General features: G+C 39.9%; 1 protein-coding gene across 1 annotated transcript in view; it reads left to right on the forward strand.

The window, feature by feature from the left end:
• Nucleotides 1–16,478, forward strand: part of LOC129855932 (FERM and PDZ domain-containing protein 1-like) — a 125,107-nt gene that overhangs the window by 52,803 nt on the left and 55,826 nt on the right. The window contains exon 7 of the mRNA XM_055924043.1: nt 7,764–7,868. Coding sequence (XP_055780018.1) covers nt 7,764–7,868 — 105 coding nt within the window. The remainder of the gene's footprint in view (nt 1–7,763; nt 7,869–16,478) is intronic.

Here is a 16,478-nt window from a genome sequence, read left to right on the forward strand (position 1 = left end):
CAACAACAACAACACAGTTTTACCCAATAGGAACACTGACTCTTTTCAACAACAACACAGTGTTACCCAATAGGAACACTGACTCTTTTCAACAACAACACACACATTTTTACCCAATAGGAACACTGACTCTTTTCAACAACAACACAGTTTTACCCAATAGGAACACTGACTCTTTTCAACAACAACACACACAGTGTTACCCAATAGGAACACTGACTCTTTTCAACAACAACACACACAGTGTTACCCAATAGGAACACTGACTCTTTTCAACAACAACACAGTTTTACCCAATAGGAACACTGACTCTTTTCAACAACAACAACAACACAGTGTTACCCAATAGGAACACTGACTCTTTTCAACAACAACAACACAGTTTTACCCAATAGGAACACTGACTCTTTTCAACAACAACACAGTTTTACCCAATAGGAACACTGACTCTTTTCAACAACAACAACAACACAGTGTTACCCAATAGGAACACTGACTCTTTTCAACAACAACAACACAGTTTTACCCAATAGGAACACTGACTCTTTTCAACAACAACACAGTGTTACCCAATAGGAACACTGACTCTTTTCAACAACAACACAGTTTTACCCAATAGGAACACTACCTCTTTTCAACAACAACACAGTGTTACCCAATAGGAACACTGACTCTTTTCAACAACAACACAGTTTTACCCAATAGGAACACTGACTCTTTTCAACAACAACACAGTTTTACCCAATAGGAACAATGACTCTTTTCAACAACAACAACACAGTTTTACCCAATAGGAACACTGACTCTTTTCAACAACAACAACACAGTGTTACCCAATAGGAACACTGACTCTTTTCAACAACAACACAGTTTTACCCAATAGGAACACTGACTCTTTTCAACAACAACACAGTTTTACCCAATAGGAACACTGACTCTTTTCAACAACACACAGTTTTACCCAATAGGAACACTGACTCTTTTCAACAACAACACACACAGTGTTACCCAATAGGAACACGGACTCTTTTCAACAACAACACAGTTTTACCCAATAGGAACACTGACTCTTTTCAACAACAACACACACATTTTTACCCAATAGGAACACTGACTCTTTTCAACAACAACACAGTGTTACCCAATAGGAACACTGACTCTTTTCAACAACACACAGTTTTACCCAATAGGAACACTGACTCTTTTCAACAACACACACAGTTTTACCCAATAGGAACACTGACTCTTTTCAACAACAACACAGTTTTACCCAATAGGAACACTGACTCTTTTCAACAACACACAGTGTTACCCAATGGGAACACTGACTCTTTTCAACAACAACACAGTGTTACCCAATAGGAACACTGACTCTTTTCAACAACAACAACACAGTTTTACCCAATAGGAACACTGACTCTTTTCAACAACAACACACACAGTTTTACCCAATAGGAACACTGACTCTTTTCAACAACAACACAGTGTTACCCAATAGGAACACTGACTCTTTTCAACAACAACAACACAGTTTTACCCAATAGGAACACTGACTCTTTTCAACAACAACACACACAGTGTTACCCAATAGGAACACTGACTCTTTTCAACAACAACAACACAGTTTTACCCAATAGGAACACTGACTCTTTTCAACAACAACACAGTGTTACCCAATAGGAACACTGACTCTTTTCAACAACAACACACACATTTTTACCCAATAGGAACACTGACTCTTTTCAACAACAACACAGTTTTACCCAATAGGAACACTGACTCTTTTCAACAACAACACACACAGTGTTACCCAATAGGAACACTGACTCTTTTCAACAACAACACACACAGTGTTACCTAATAGGAACACTGACTCTTTTCAACAACAACACACACAGTGTTACCCAATAGGAACACTGACTCTTTTCAACAACAACACACACAGTGTTACCCAATAGGAACACTGACTCTTTTCAACAACAACACACACAGTGTTACCCAATAGGAACACTGACTCTTTTCAACAACAACACACACAGTGTTACCCAATAGGAACACTGACTCTTTTCAACAACAACACAGTTTTACCCAATAGGAACACTGACTCTTTTCAACAACAACAACAACACAGTGTTACCCAATAGGAACACTGACTCTTTTCAACAACAACAACACAGTTTTACCCAATAGGAACACTGACTCTTTTCAACAACAACACAGTGTTACCCAATAGGAACACTGACTCTTTTCAACAACAACACAGTTTTACCCAATAGGAACACTACCTCTTTTCAACAACAACACAGTGTTACCCAATAGGAACACTGACTCTTTTCAACAACAACACAGTTTTACCCAATAGGAACACTGACTCTTTTCAACAACAACACAGTTTTACCCAATAGGAACAATGACTCTTTTCAACAACAACAACACAGTTTTACCCAATAGGAACACTGACTCTTTTCAACAACAACAACACAGTGTTACCCAATAGGAACACTGACTCTTTTCAACAACAACACAGTTTTACCCAATAGGAACACTGACTCTTTTCAACAACAACACAGTTTTACCCAATAGGAACACTGACTCTTTTCAACAACACACAGTTTTACCCAATAGGAACACTGACTCTTTTCAACAACAACACACACAGTGTTACCCAATAGGAACACGGACTCTTTTCAACAACAACACAGTTTTACCCAATAGGAACACTGACTCTTTTCAACAACAACACACACATTTTTACCCAATAGGAACACTGACTCTTTTCAACAACAACACAGTGTTACCCAATAGGAACACTGACTCTTTTCAACAACACACAGTTTTACCCAATAGGAACACTGACTCTTTTCAACAACACACACAGTTTTACCCAATAGGAACACTGACTCTTTTCAACAACAACACAGTTTTACCCAATAGGAACACTGACTCTTTTCAACAACACACAGTGTTACCCAATGGGAACACTGACTCTTTTCAACAACAACACAGTGTTACCCAATAGGAACACTGACTCTTTTCAACAACAACAACACAGTTTTACCCAATAGGAACACTGACTCTTTTCAACAACAACACACACAGTTTTACCCAATAGGAACACTGACTCTTTTCAACAACAACACAGTTTTACCCAATAGGAACACTGACTCTTTTCAACAACAACACAGTGTTACCCAATAGGAACACTGACTCTTTTCAACAACACACAGTGTTACCCAATGGGAACACTGACTCTTTTCAACAACAACACAGTGTTACCCAATAGGAACACTGACTCTTTTCAACAACAACAACACAGTTTTACCCAATAGGAACACTGACTCTTTTCAACAACAACACACACAGTGTTACCCAATAGGAACACTGACTCTTTTCAACAACACAGTTTTACCCAATAGGAACACTGACTCTTTTCAACAACAACACACACAGTGTTACCCAATAGGAACACTGACTCTTTTCAACAACAACACAGTGTTACCCAATAGGAACACTGACTCTTTTCAACAACAACACAGTTTTACCCAATAGGAACACTGACTCTTTTCAACAACAACACAGTTTTACCCAATAGGAACAATGACTCTTTTCAACAACAACAACACAGTTTTACCCAATAGGAACACTGACTCTTTTCAACAACAACAACAACACAGTGTTACGCAATAGGAACACTGACTCTTTTCAACAACAACACAGTTTTACCCAATAGGAACACTGACTCTTTTCAACAACAACACAGTTTTACCCAATAGGAACACTGACTCTTTTCAACAACAACACAGTTTTACCCAATAGGAACACTGACTCTTTTCAACAACAACACAGTTTTACCCAATGGGAACACTGACTCTTTTCAACAACAACACAGTGTTACCCAATAGGAACACTGACTCTTTTCAACAACAACAACACAGTTTTACCCAATAGGAACACTGACTCTTTTCAACAACAACACACACAGTGTTACCCAATAGGAACACTGACTCTTTTCAACAACACACACAGTTTTACCCAATAGGAACACTGACTCTTTTCAACAACAACAACACAGTTTTACCCAATAGGAACACTGACTCTTTTCAACAACAACACACACAGTGTTACCCAATAGGAACACTGACTCTTTTCAACAACAACACAGTGTTACCCAATAGGAACACTGACTCTTTTCAACAACAACACAGTTTTACCCAATAGGAACACTGACTCTTTTCAACAACAACACAGTTTTACCCAATAGGAACAATGACTCTTTTCAACAACAACAACACAGTTTTACCCAATAGGAACACTGACTCTTTTCAACAACAACAACACAGTGTTACCCAATAGGAACACTGACTCTTTTCAACAACAACAACACAGTTTTACCCAATAGGAACACTGACTCTTTTCAACAACAACACAGTTTTACCCAATAGGAACACTGACTCTTTTCAACAACACACAGTTTTACCCAATAGGAACACGGACTCTTTTCAACAACAACACAGTTTTACCCAATAGGAACACTGACTCTTTTCAACAACAACACACACATTTTTACCCAATAGGAACACTGACTCTTTTCAACAACAACACAGTTTTACCCAATAGGAACACTGACTCTTTTCAACAACAACACACACAGTGTTACCCAATAGGAACACTGACTCTTTTCAACAACACACAGTTTTACCCAATAGGAACACTGACTCTTTTCAACAACAACACAGTTTTACCCAATAGGAACACTGACTCTTTTCAACAACAACACAGTTTTACCCAATAGGAACACTGACTCTTTTCAACAACACACAGTGTTACCCAATGGGAACACTGACTCTTTTCAACAACAACACAGTGTTACCCAATAGGAACACTGACTCTTTTCAACAACAACAACACAGTTTTACCCAATAGGAACACTGACTCTTTTCAACAACAACACACAGTTTTACCCAATAGGAACACTGACTCTTTTCAACAACAACACACACAGTTTTACCCAATAGGAACACTGACTTTTTTCAACAACAACACACACAGTTTTACCCAATAGGAACACTGACTCTTTTCAACAACAACAACACAGTTTTACCCAATAGGAACACTGACTCTTTTCAACAACAACAACACAGTGTTACCCAATAGGAACACTGACTCTTTTCAACAACAACACAGTGTTACCCAATAGGAACACTGACTCTTTTCAACAACACACAGTTTTACCCAATAGGAACACTGACTCTTTTCAACAACAACAACACAGTTTTACCCAATAGGAACACTGACTCTTTTCAACAACACACAGTTTTACCCAATAGGAACACTGACTCTTTTCAACAACAACAACACAGTTTTACCCAATAGGAACACTGACTCTTTTCAACAACAACACAGTGTTACCCAATAGGAACACTGACTCTTTTCAACAACAACAACACAGTTTTACCCAATAGGAACACTGCCTCTTTTCAACAACAACACACACAGTTTTACCCAATAGGAACACTGACTCTTTTCAACAACAACACAGTTTTACCCAATAGGAACACTGACTCTTTTCAACAACAACACAGTTTTACCCAATAGGAACACTGACTCTTTTCAACAACAACACAGTTTTACCCAATAGGAACACTGACTCTTTTCAACAACACACAGTGTTACCCAATAGGAACACTGACTCTTTTCAACAACACACAGTGTTACCCAATGGGAACACTGAGTCTTTTCAACAACAACACAGTTTTACCCAATAGGAACACTGACTCTTTTCAACAACAACACAGTTTTACCCAATAGGAACACTGACTCTTTTCAACAACACACAGTGTTACCCAATAGGAACACTGACTCTTTTCAACAACAACACACACAGTTTTACCCAATAGGAACACTGACTCTTTTCAACAACAACACAGTTTTACCCAATAGGAACACTGACTCTTTTCAACAACAACACAGTTTTACCCAATAGGAACACTCCCTGGATGTGTTGCAGTGGTTGGCGTTACCTACAGTGGAGAAACCACTTCATTACCACAGCAGCAACAATATTAGTGTTTTAGTTTTCAGTTTACATGAAAGTAACATTTACGTTTGTCTGAGATTATTGTCTCTGAGATTCTGTTGAGATTCTGTTTGATAAACAGCCTGTTGGTTTGATCAAATCAAATCAAGTTTATTTTATATAGCCCTTCGTACATCAGCTAATATCTCGAAGTGCTGTACAGAAACCCAGCCTAAAACCCCAAACAGCAAGCAATGCAGGTGTAGAAGCACGGTGGCTGGGAAAAACTCCCTAGAAAGGCCAAAACCTAGGAAGAACACTTGATCAGTCAGATTAGTGTCTCTGAGGTTCTGTTGTTTATCAGCCTGTTGGGTTGATCAGTCAGAATAGTGTCTCTGAGGTTCTGTTGTTTATCAGCCTGTTGGGTTTGATCAGTCAGATTAGTGTCTCTGAGGTTCTGTTGTTTATCAGCCTGTTAGGTTGATCAGTCAGATTAGTGTCTCTGAGGTTCTGTTGTTTATCAGCCTGTTGGGTTGATCAGTCAGATTAGTGTCTCTAAGGTTCTGTTGTTTATCAGCCTGTTGGTTTGATCAGTCAGATTAGTGTCTCTGAGGTTCTGTTGTTTATCAGCCTGTTGGGTTGATCAGCCAGATTAGTGTCTCTGAGGTTCTGTTGTTTATCAGCCTGTTAGGTTGATCAGTCAGATTAGTGTCTCTGAGGTTCTGTTGTTTATCAGCCTGTTGGGTTGATCAGCCAGATTAGTGTCTCTGAGGTTCTGTTGTTTATCAGCCTGTTAGGTTGATCAGTCAGATTAGTGTCTCTGAGGTTCTGTTGTTTATCAGCCTGTTGAGTTGATCAGTCAGATTAGTGTCTCTGTGGTTCTGTTGTTTATCAGCCTGTTAGGTTGATCAGTCAGATTAGTGTCTCTGAGGTTCTGTTGTTTATCAGCCTGTTGGGTTGATCAGTCAGATTAGTGTCTCTGAGGTTCTGTTGTTTATCAGCCTGTCAGGTTGATCAGTCAGATTAGTGTCTCTGAGGTGCTGTTTTATATCCACTACCTGTTAGTTTTCAGATCTAGATTGTTTAGGGTTTACTGACACTTTATTTAGACCGGTACAGAAACAGATGGAGGTACAGGAAGGAGGCAGACACAACAGGAAGAAAGGAGAAGGGGGTTGAACCCAGGTAGGGAGAGGAGAAGGGGGTTGAACCCAGGTAGGGAGAGGAGAAGGGAGTTGAACCCAGGTAGGGAGAGGAGAAGGGGGTTGAACCCAGGTAGGGAGAGGAGAAGGGAGTTGAACCCAGGTAGGGAGAGGAGAAGGGGGTTGAACCCAGGTAGGGAGAGGAGAAGGGGGTTGAACCCAGGTAGGGAGAGGAGAAGGGGGTTGAACCCAGGTAGGGTGAGGAGAATGTTATTTGTCTTTGCCGGGAGCATTATGGGTAAACCACAGGCTCTGCAGTCTGCACCCTCGTGTCTTTTGGAAACTCTGTCTAATTTGTCTTCCTGTGGATCCTCAGGGATCCCAAGTCCTAATTTCTCCTCCTGTGGATTCTCAGGAACCCAAGTCCTAATTTCTCCTCCTGTGGATTCTCAGGGACCCAAGTCCTAATTTCTACTCCTGTGGATTCTCAGGAACCCAAGTCCTAATTTCTCCTCCTGTGGATTCTCAGGAACCCAAGTCCTAATTTCTCCTCCTGTGGATTCTCAGGAACCCAAGTCCTAATTTCTCCTCCTGTGGATTCTCAGGGACCCAAGTCTTCCTTCATCACCCCAGAGAAGAGAGCTAAACTCCGGTCCAACCCGGTCAAAGTTCGCTTTGCTGAGGAGGTTGAGGTCAATAGTCACTCTCAGGTACGTCAGACTCTTACGACACCCTATTGTCACTGCATGACGTGTTATAATCCCTTTATGAAGCTGTTGTGTCACATCTGTCCAGGATTCATGTATGATCTAGTCTATGCAGTGACTTCTAAAGCACCAGATGGACATGTATGTTAACGCTTTATGGAGCAGACATGACTGCTGTATGTTGTTAATGCTTTATGGAGCAGACATGACTGCTGTATGTTAACGCTTTATGGAGCAGACATGACTACTGTAGGTTGTTAATGCTTTATGGAGCAGACATGACTGCTGTATGTTAATGCTTTATGGAGCAGACATGACTGCTGTATGTTAACGCTGTATGGAGCAGACATGACTGCTGTATGTTGTTAATGCTTTATGGAGCAGACATGACTGCTGTATGTTGTTAATGCTTTATGGAGCAGACATGACTGCTGTATGTTGTTAATGCTTTATGGAGCAGACATGACTGCTGTATGTTGTTAATGCTTTATGGAGCAGACATGACTGCTGTATGTTGTTAATGCTTTATGGAGCAGACATGACTGCTGTATGTTGTTAATGCTTTATGGAGCAGACATGACTGCTGTATGTTGTTAATGCTTTATGGAGCAGACATGACTGCTGTATGTTGTTAATGCTTTATGGAGCAGACATGACTGCTGTATGTTGTTAATGCTTTATGGACCAGACATGACTGCTGTATGTTAATGCTTTATGGAGCAGACATGACTGCTGTATGTTAATGCTTTATGGAGCAGACATGACTGCTGTATGTTGTTAATGCTTTATGGAGCAGACATGACTGCTGTATGTTAATGCTTTATGGAGCAGACATGACTGCTGTAGGTTGTTAATGCTTTATGGAGCAGACATGACTGTTGTATGTTAATGCTTTATGGAGCAGACATGACTGCTGTAGGTTGTTAATGCTTTATGGAGCAGACATGACTGCTGTATGTAGTTAATGATTTATGGAGCAGACATGACTGCTGTATGTTAACGCTTTATGGAGCAGACATGACTGCTGTATGTTAATGCTTTATGGAGCAGACATGACTGCTGTATGTTAACGCTTTATGGAGCAGACATGACTGCTGTATGTTAACGCTTTATGGAGCAGACATGACTGCTGTATGTTAATGCTTTATGGAGCAGACATGACTGCTGTATGTTGTTAATGCTTTATGGAGCAGACATGACTGCTGTATGTTAATGCTTTATGGAGCAGACATGACTGCTGTATGTTAATGCTTTATGGAGCAGACATGACTGCTGTATGTTAACGCTTTATGGAGCAGACATGACTGGTGTATGTTGTTAATGCTTTATGGAGCAGACATGACTGCTGTATGTTAATGCTTTATGGAGCAGACATGACTGCTGTATGTTAACGCTTTATGGAGCAGACATGACTGCTGTATGTTAATGCTTTATGGAGCAGACATGACTGTTGTATGTTAATGCTTTATGGAGCAGACATGACTGCTGTATGTTAATGCTTTATGGAGCAGACATGACTGCTGTATGTTAATGCTTTATGGAGCAGACATGACTGTTGTATGTTAATGCTTTATGGAGCAGACATGACTACTGTATGTTGTTAATGCTTTATGGAGCAGACATGACTGCTGTAGGTTGTTAATGCTTTATGGAGCAGACATGACTGCTGTATGTTAACGCTTTATGGAGCAGACATGACTGCTGTATGTTAATGCTTTATGGAGCAGACATGACTGCTGTATGTTAACGCTTTATGGAGCAGACATGACTGCTGTATGTTAATGCTTTATGGAGCAGACATGACTGCTGTATGTTGTTAATGCTTTATGGAGCAGACATGACTGCTGTATGTAGTTAATGCTTTATGGAGCAGACATGACTGCTGTATGTTAACGCTTTATGGAGCAGACATGACTGCTGTATGTTAATGCTTTATGGAGCAGACATGACTGTTGTATGTTAATGCTTTATGGAGCAGACATGACTGCTGTATGTTAACGCTTTATGGAGCAGACATGACTGCTGTATGTTAATGCTTTATGGAGCAGACATGACTGCTGTATGTTAATGCTTTATGGAGCAGACATGACTGCTGTATGTTAATGCTTTATGGAGCAGACATGACTGCTGTATGTTAATGCTTTATGGAGCAGACATGACTGCTGTATGTTGTTAATGCTTTATGGAGCAGACATGACTGCTGTATGTTAATGCTTTATGGAGCAGACATGACTGCTGTATGTTAATGCTTTATGGAGCAGACATGACTGCTGTATGTTAATGCTTTATGGAGCAGACATGACTGCTGTATGTTGTTAATGCTTTATGGACCAGACATGACTGCTGTATGTTAATGCTTTATGGAGCAGACATGACTGCTGTATGTTAATGCTTTATGGAGCAGACATGACTGTTGTATGTTGTTAATGCTTTATGGAGCAGACATGACTGCTGTATGTTGTTAATGCTTTATGGACCAGACATGACTGCTGTATGTTAATGCTTTATGGAGCAGACATGACTGCTGTATGTTGTTAATGCTTTATGGAGCAGACATGACTGCTGTATGTTAATGCTTTATGGAGCAGACATGACTGCTGTATGTTGTTAATGCTTTATGGACCAGACATGACTGCTGTATGTTAATGCTTTATGGAGCAGACATGACTGCTGTAGGTTGTTAATGCTTTATGGAGCAGACATGACTGTTGTATGTTAATGCTTTATGGAGCAGACATGACTGCTGTAGGTTGTTAATGCTTTATGGAGCAGACATGACTGCTGTATGTAGTTAATGCTTTATGGAGCAGACATGACTGCTGTAGGTTGTTAATGCTTTATGGAGCAGACATGACTGCTGTATGTTAATGCTTTATGGAGCAGACATGACTGCTGTATGTTGTTAATGCTTTATGGAGCAGACATGACTGCTGTATGTAGTTAATGCTTTATGGAGCAGACATGACTGCTGTATGTTAACGCTTTATGGAGCAGACATGACTGCTGTATGTTAATGCTTTATGGAGCAGACATGACTACTGTATGTTGTTAATGCTTTATGGAACAGACATGACTACTGTATGTTGTTAATGCTTTATGGAACAGACATGACTGCTGTATGTTGTTAATGCTTTATGGAGCAGACATGACTACTGTAGGTTAATGCTTTATGGAGCAGACATGACTGCTGTATGTTAATGCTTTATGGAGCAGACATGACTGCTGTATGTTAACGCTTTATGGAGCAGACATGACTACTGTATGTTAATGCTTTATGGAGCAGACATGACTGCTGTATGTTGTTAATGCTTTATGGAGCAGACATGACTGCTGTATGTTGTTAATGCTTTATGGAGCAGACATGACTGCTGTATGTTAACGCTTTATGGAGCAGACATGACTGCTGTATGTTAATGCTTTATGGAGCAGACATGACTGCTGTATGTTAACGCTTTATGGAGCAGACATGACTACTGTATGTTAATGCTTTATGGAGCAGACATGACTGCTGTATGTTGTTAATGCTTTATGGAGCAGACATGACTGCTGTAGGTTGTTAATGCTTTATGGAGCAGACATGACTGCTGTATGTTAATGCTTTATGGAGCAGACATGACTGCTGTATGTTAATGCTTTATGGAGCAGACATGACTGCTGTATGTTGTTAATGCTTTATGGAGCAGACATGACTGCTGTATGTTGTTAATGCTTTATGGAGCAGACATGACTGCTGTATGTTAATGCTTTATGGAGCAGACGTGACTGCTGTATGTTAATGCTTTATGGAGCAGACATGACTGTTGTATGTTGTTAATGCTTTATGGAGCAGACATGACTGCTGTATGTTGTTAATGCTTTATGGACCAGACATGACTGCTGTATGTTAATGCTTTATGGAGCAGACATGACTGCTGTATGTTGTTAATGCTTTATGGAGCAGACATGACTGCTGTATGTTAATGCTTTATGGAGCAGACATGACTGCTGTATGTTGTTAATGCTTTATGGACCAGACATGACTGCTGTATGTTAATGCTTTATGGAGCAGACATGACTGCTGTAGGTTGTTAATGCTTTATGGAGCAGACATGACTGTTGTATGTTAATGCTTTATGGAGCAGACATGACTGCTGTAGTTTGTTAATGCTTTATGGAGCAGACATGACTGCTGTATGTTAATGCTTTATGGAGCAGACATGACTGTTGTATGTTAATGCTTTATGGAGCAGACATGACTACTGTATGTTGTTAATGCTTTATGGAGCAGACATGACTGCTGTATGTTAACGCTTTATGGAGCAGACATGACTGCTGTATGTTAACGCTTTATGGAGCAGACATGACTGCTGTATGTTAATGCTTTATGGAGCAGACATGACTGCTGTATGTTAACGCTTTATGGAGCAGACGTGACTGCTGTATGTTAATGCTTTATGGAGCAGACATGACTGTTGTATGTTGTTAATGCTTTATGGAGCAGACATGACTGCTGTATGTTGTTAATGCTTTATGGACCAGACATGACTGCTGTATGTTAATGCTTTATGGAGCAGACATGACTGCTGTATGTTGTTAATGCTTTATGGAGCAGACATGACTGCTGTATGTTAATGCTTTATGGAGCAGACATGACTGCTGTATGTTGTTAATGCTTTATGGACCAGACATGACTGCTGTATGTTAATGCTTTATGGAGCAGACATGACTGCTGTAGGTTGTTAATGCTTTATGGAGCAGACATGACTGTTGTATGTTAATGCTTTATGGAGCAGACATGACTGCTGTAGTTTGTTAATGCTTTATGGAGCAGACATGACTGCTGTATGTTAATGCTTTATGGAGCAGACATGACTGTTGTATGTTAATGCTTTATGGAGCAGACATGACTACTGTATGTTGTTAATGCTTTATGGAGCAGACATGACTGCTGTAGGTTGTTAATGCTTTATGGAGCATACATGACTGCTGTATGTTAACGCTTTATGGAGCAGACATGACTGCTGTATGTTAATGCTTTATGGAGCAGACATGACTGCTGTATGTTAACGCTTTATGGAGCAGACATGACTGCTGTATGTTAATGCTTTATGGAGCAGACATGACTGCTGTATGTTGTTAATGCTTTATGGAGCAGACATGACTGCTGTATGTAGTTAATGCTTTATGGAGCAGACATGACTGCTGTATGTTAACGCTTTATGGAGCAGACATGACTGCTGTATGTTAATGCTTTATGGAGCAGACATGACTGTTGTATGTTAATGCTTTATGGAGCAGACATGACTGCTGTATGTTGTTAATGCTTTATGGACCAGACATGACTGCTGTATGTTAATGCTTTATGGAGCAGACATGACTGCTGTATGTTGTTAATGCTTTATGGAGCAGACATGACTGCTGTATGTTAATGCTTTATGGAGCAGACATGACTGCTGTATGTTGTTAATGCTTTATGGACCAGACATGACTGCTGTATGTTAATGCTTTATGGAGCAGACATGACTGCTGTAGGTTGTTAATGCTTTATGGAGCAGACATGACTGTTGTATGTTAATGCTTTATGGAGCAGACATGACTGCTGTAGGTTGTTAATGCTTTATGGAGCAGACATGACTGCTGTATGTAGTTAATGCTTTATGGAGCAGACATGACTGCTGTAGGTTGTTAATGCTTTATGGAGCAGACATGACTGCTGTATGTTAATGCTTTATGGAGCAGACATGACTGCTGTATGTTGTTAATGCTTTATGGAGCAGACATGACTGCTGTATGTAGTTAATGCTTTATGGAGCAGACATGACTGCTGTATGTTAACGCTTTATGGAGCAGACATGACTGCTGTATGTTAATGCTTTATGGAGCAGACATGACTACTGTATGTTGTTAATGCTTTATGGAACAGACATGACTACTGTATGTTGTTAATGCTTTATGGAACAGACATGACTGCTGTATGTTGTTAATGCTTTATGGAGCAGACATGACTACTGTAGGTTAATGCTTTATGGAGCAGACATGACTGCTGTATGTTAATGCTTTATGGAGCAGACATGACTGCTGTATGTTAACGCTTTATGGAGCAGACATGACTACTGTATGTTAATGCTTTATGGAGCAGACATGACTGCTGTATGTTAACGCTTTATGGAGCAGACATGACTGCTGTATGTTAATGCTTTATGGAGCAGACATGACTGCTGTATGTTAACGCTTTATGGAGCAGACATGACTACTGTATGTTAATGCTTTATGGAGCAGACATGACTGCTGTATGTTGTTAATGCTTTATGGAGCAGACATGACTGCTGTAGGTTGTTAATGCTTTATGGAGCAGACATGACTGCTGTATGTTAATGCTTTATGGAGCAGACATGACTGCTGTATGTTAATGCTTTATGGAGCAGACATGACTGCTGTATGTTGTTAATGCTTTATGGAGCAGACATGACTGCTGTATGTTGTTAATGCTTTATGGAGCAGACATGACTGCTGTATGTTAATGCTTTATGGAGCAGACGTGACTGCTGTATGTTAATGCTTTATGGAGCAGACATGACTGTTGTATGTTGTTAATGCTTTATGGAGCAGACATGACTGCTGTATGTTGTTAATGCTTTATGGACCAGACATGACTGCTGTATGTTAATGCTTTATGGAGCAGACATGACTGCTGTATGTTGTTAATGCTTTATGGAGCAGACATGACTGCTGTATGTTAATGCTTTATGGAGCAGACATGACTGCTGTATGTTGTTAATGCTTTATGGACCAGACATGACTGCTGTATGTTAATGCTTTATGGAGCAGACATGACTGCTGTAGGTTGTTAATGCTTTATGGAGCAGACATGACTGTTGTATGTTAATGCTTTATGGAGCAGACATGACTGCTGTAGTTTGTTAATGCTTTATGGAGCAGACATGACTGCTGTATGTAGTTAATGCTTTATGGAGCAGACATGACTGCTGTATGTTAACGCTTTATGGAGCAGACATGACTGCTGTATGTTAATGCTTTATGGAGCAGACATGACTACTGTATGTTGTTAATGCTTTATGGAACAGACATGACTACTGTATGTTGTTAATGCTTTATGGAACAGACATGACTGCTGTATGTTGTTAATGCTTTATGGAGCAGACATGACTACTGTAGGTTAATGCTTTATGGAGCAGACATGACTACTGTATGTTGTTAATGCTTTATGGAACAGACATGACTGCTGTATGTTAATGCTTTATGGAGCAGACATGACTGCTGTATGTTAACGCTTTATGGAGCAGACATGACTACTGTATGTTAATGCTTTATGGAGCAGACATGACTGCTGTATGTTAACGCTTTATGGAGCAGACATGACTGCTGTATGTTAATGCTTTATGGAGCAGACATGACTGCTGTATGTTAACGCTTTATGGAGCAGACATGACTACTGTATGTTAATGCTTTATGGAGCAGACATGACTACTGTAGGTTGTTAATGCTTTATGGAGCAGACATGACTGTTGTATGTTAATGCTTTATGGAGCAGACATGACTGCTGTATGTTGTTAATGCTTTATGGAGCAGACATGACTGCTGTAGGTTGTTAATGCTTTATGGAGCAGACATGACTGCTGTATGTTAATGCTTTATGGAGCAGACATGACTGCTGTATGTTAATGCTTTATGGAGCAGACATGACTGCTGTATGTTGTTAATGCTTTATGGAGCAGATATGACTGCTGTGTGTTGTTAATGCTTTATGGAGCAGACATGACTGCTGTATGTTAATGCTTTATGGAGCAGACGTGACTGCTGTATGTTAATGCTTTATGGAGCAGACATGACTGCTGTAGGTTGTTAATGCTTTATGGAGCAGACATGACTACTGTATGTTAACGCTTTATGGAGCAGACATGACTGTTGTATGTTGTTAATGCTTTATGGAGCAGACATGACTACTGTATGTTAATGCTTTATGGAGCAGACATGACAACTGTATGTTAACGCTTTATGGAGCAGACATGACTGCTGTATGTTGTTAATGCTTTATGGAGCAGACATGACTACTGTATGTTGTTAATGCTTTATGGAGCAGACATGACTACTGTATGTTAATGCTTTATGGAGCAGACATGACTGTTGTATGTTGTTAATGCTTTATGGAGCAGACATGACTGCTGTATGTTAATGCTTTATGGAGCAGACATGACTACTGTATGTTAATGCTTTATGGAGCAGACATGACTGCTGTATGTTGTTAATGCTTTATGGAGCAGACATGACTGCTGTATGTTAATGCTTTATGGACCAGACATGACTGTTGTATGTTAATGCTTTATGGAGCAGACATGACTGTTGTATGTTAATGCTTTATGGAGCAGACATGACTGCTGTATGTTGTTAATGCTTTATGGAGCAGACATGACTGCTGTATGTTGTTAATGCTTTATGGAGCAGACATGACTGCTGTATGTTGTTAATGCTTTATGGAGCAGACATGACTGCTGTATGTTAATGCTTTATGGAGCAGACATGACTGCTGTATGTTGTTAATGCTTTATGGAGCAGACATGACTGCTGTAGGTTGTTAATGCTTTATGGAGCAGACATGACTGCTGTATGTTAATG

The sequence above is a fragment of the Salvelinus fontinalis genome, chromosome 5 (assembly GCF_029448725.1).
Source record: "Salvelinus fontinalis isolate EN_2023a chromosome 5, ASM2944872v1, whole genome shotgun sequence".
Lineage (NCBI taxonomy): Eukaryota > Metazoa > Chordata > Actinopteri > Salmoniformes > Salmonidae > Salvelinus > Salvelinus fontinalis.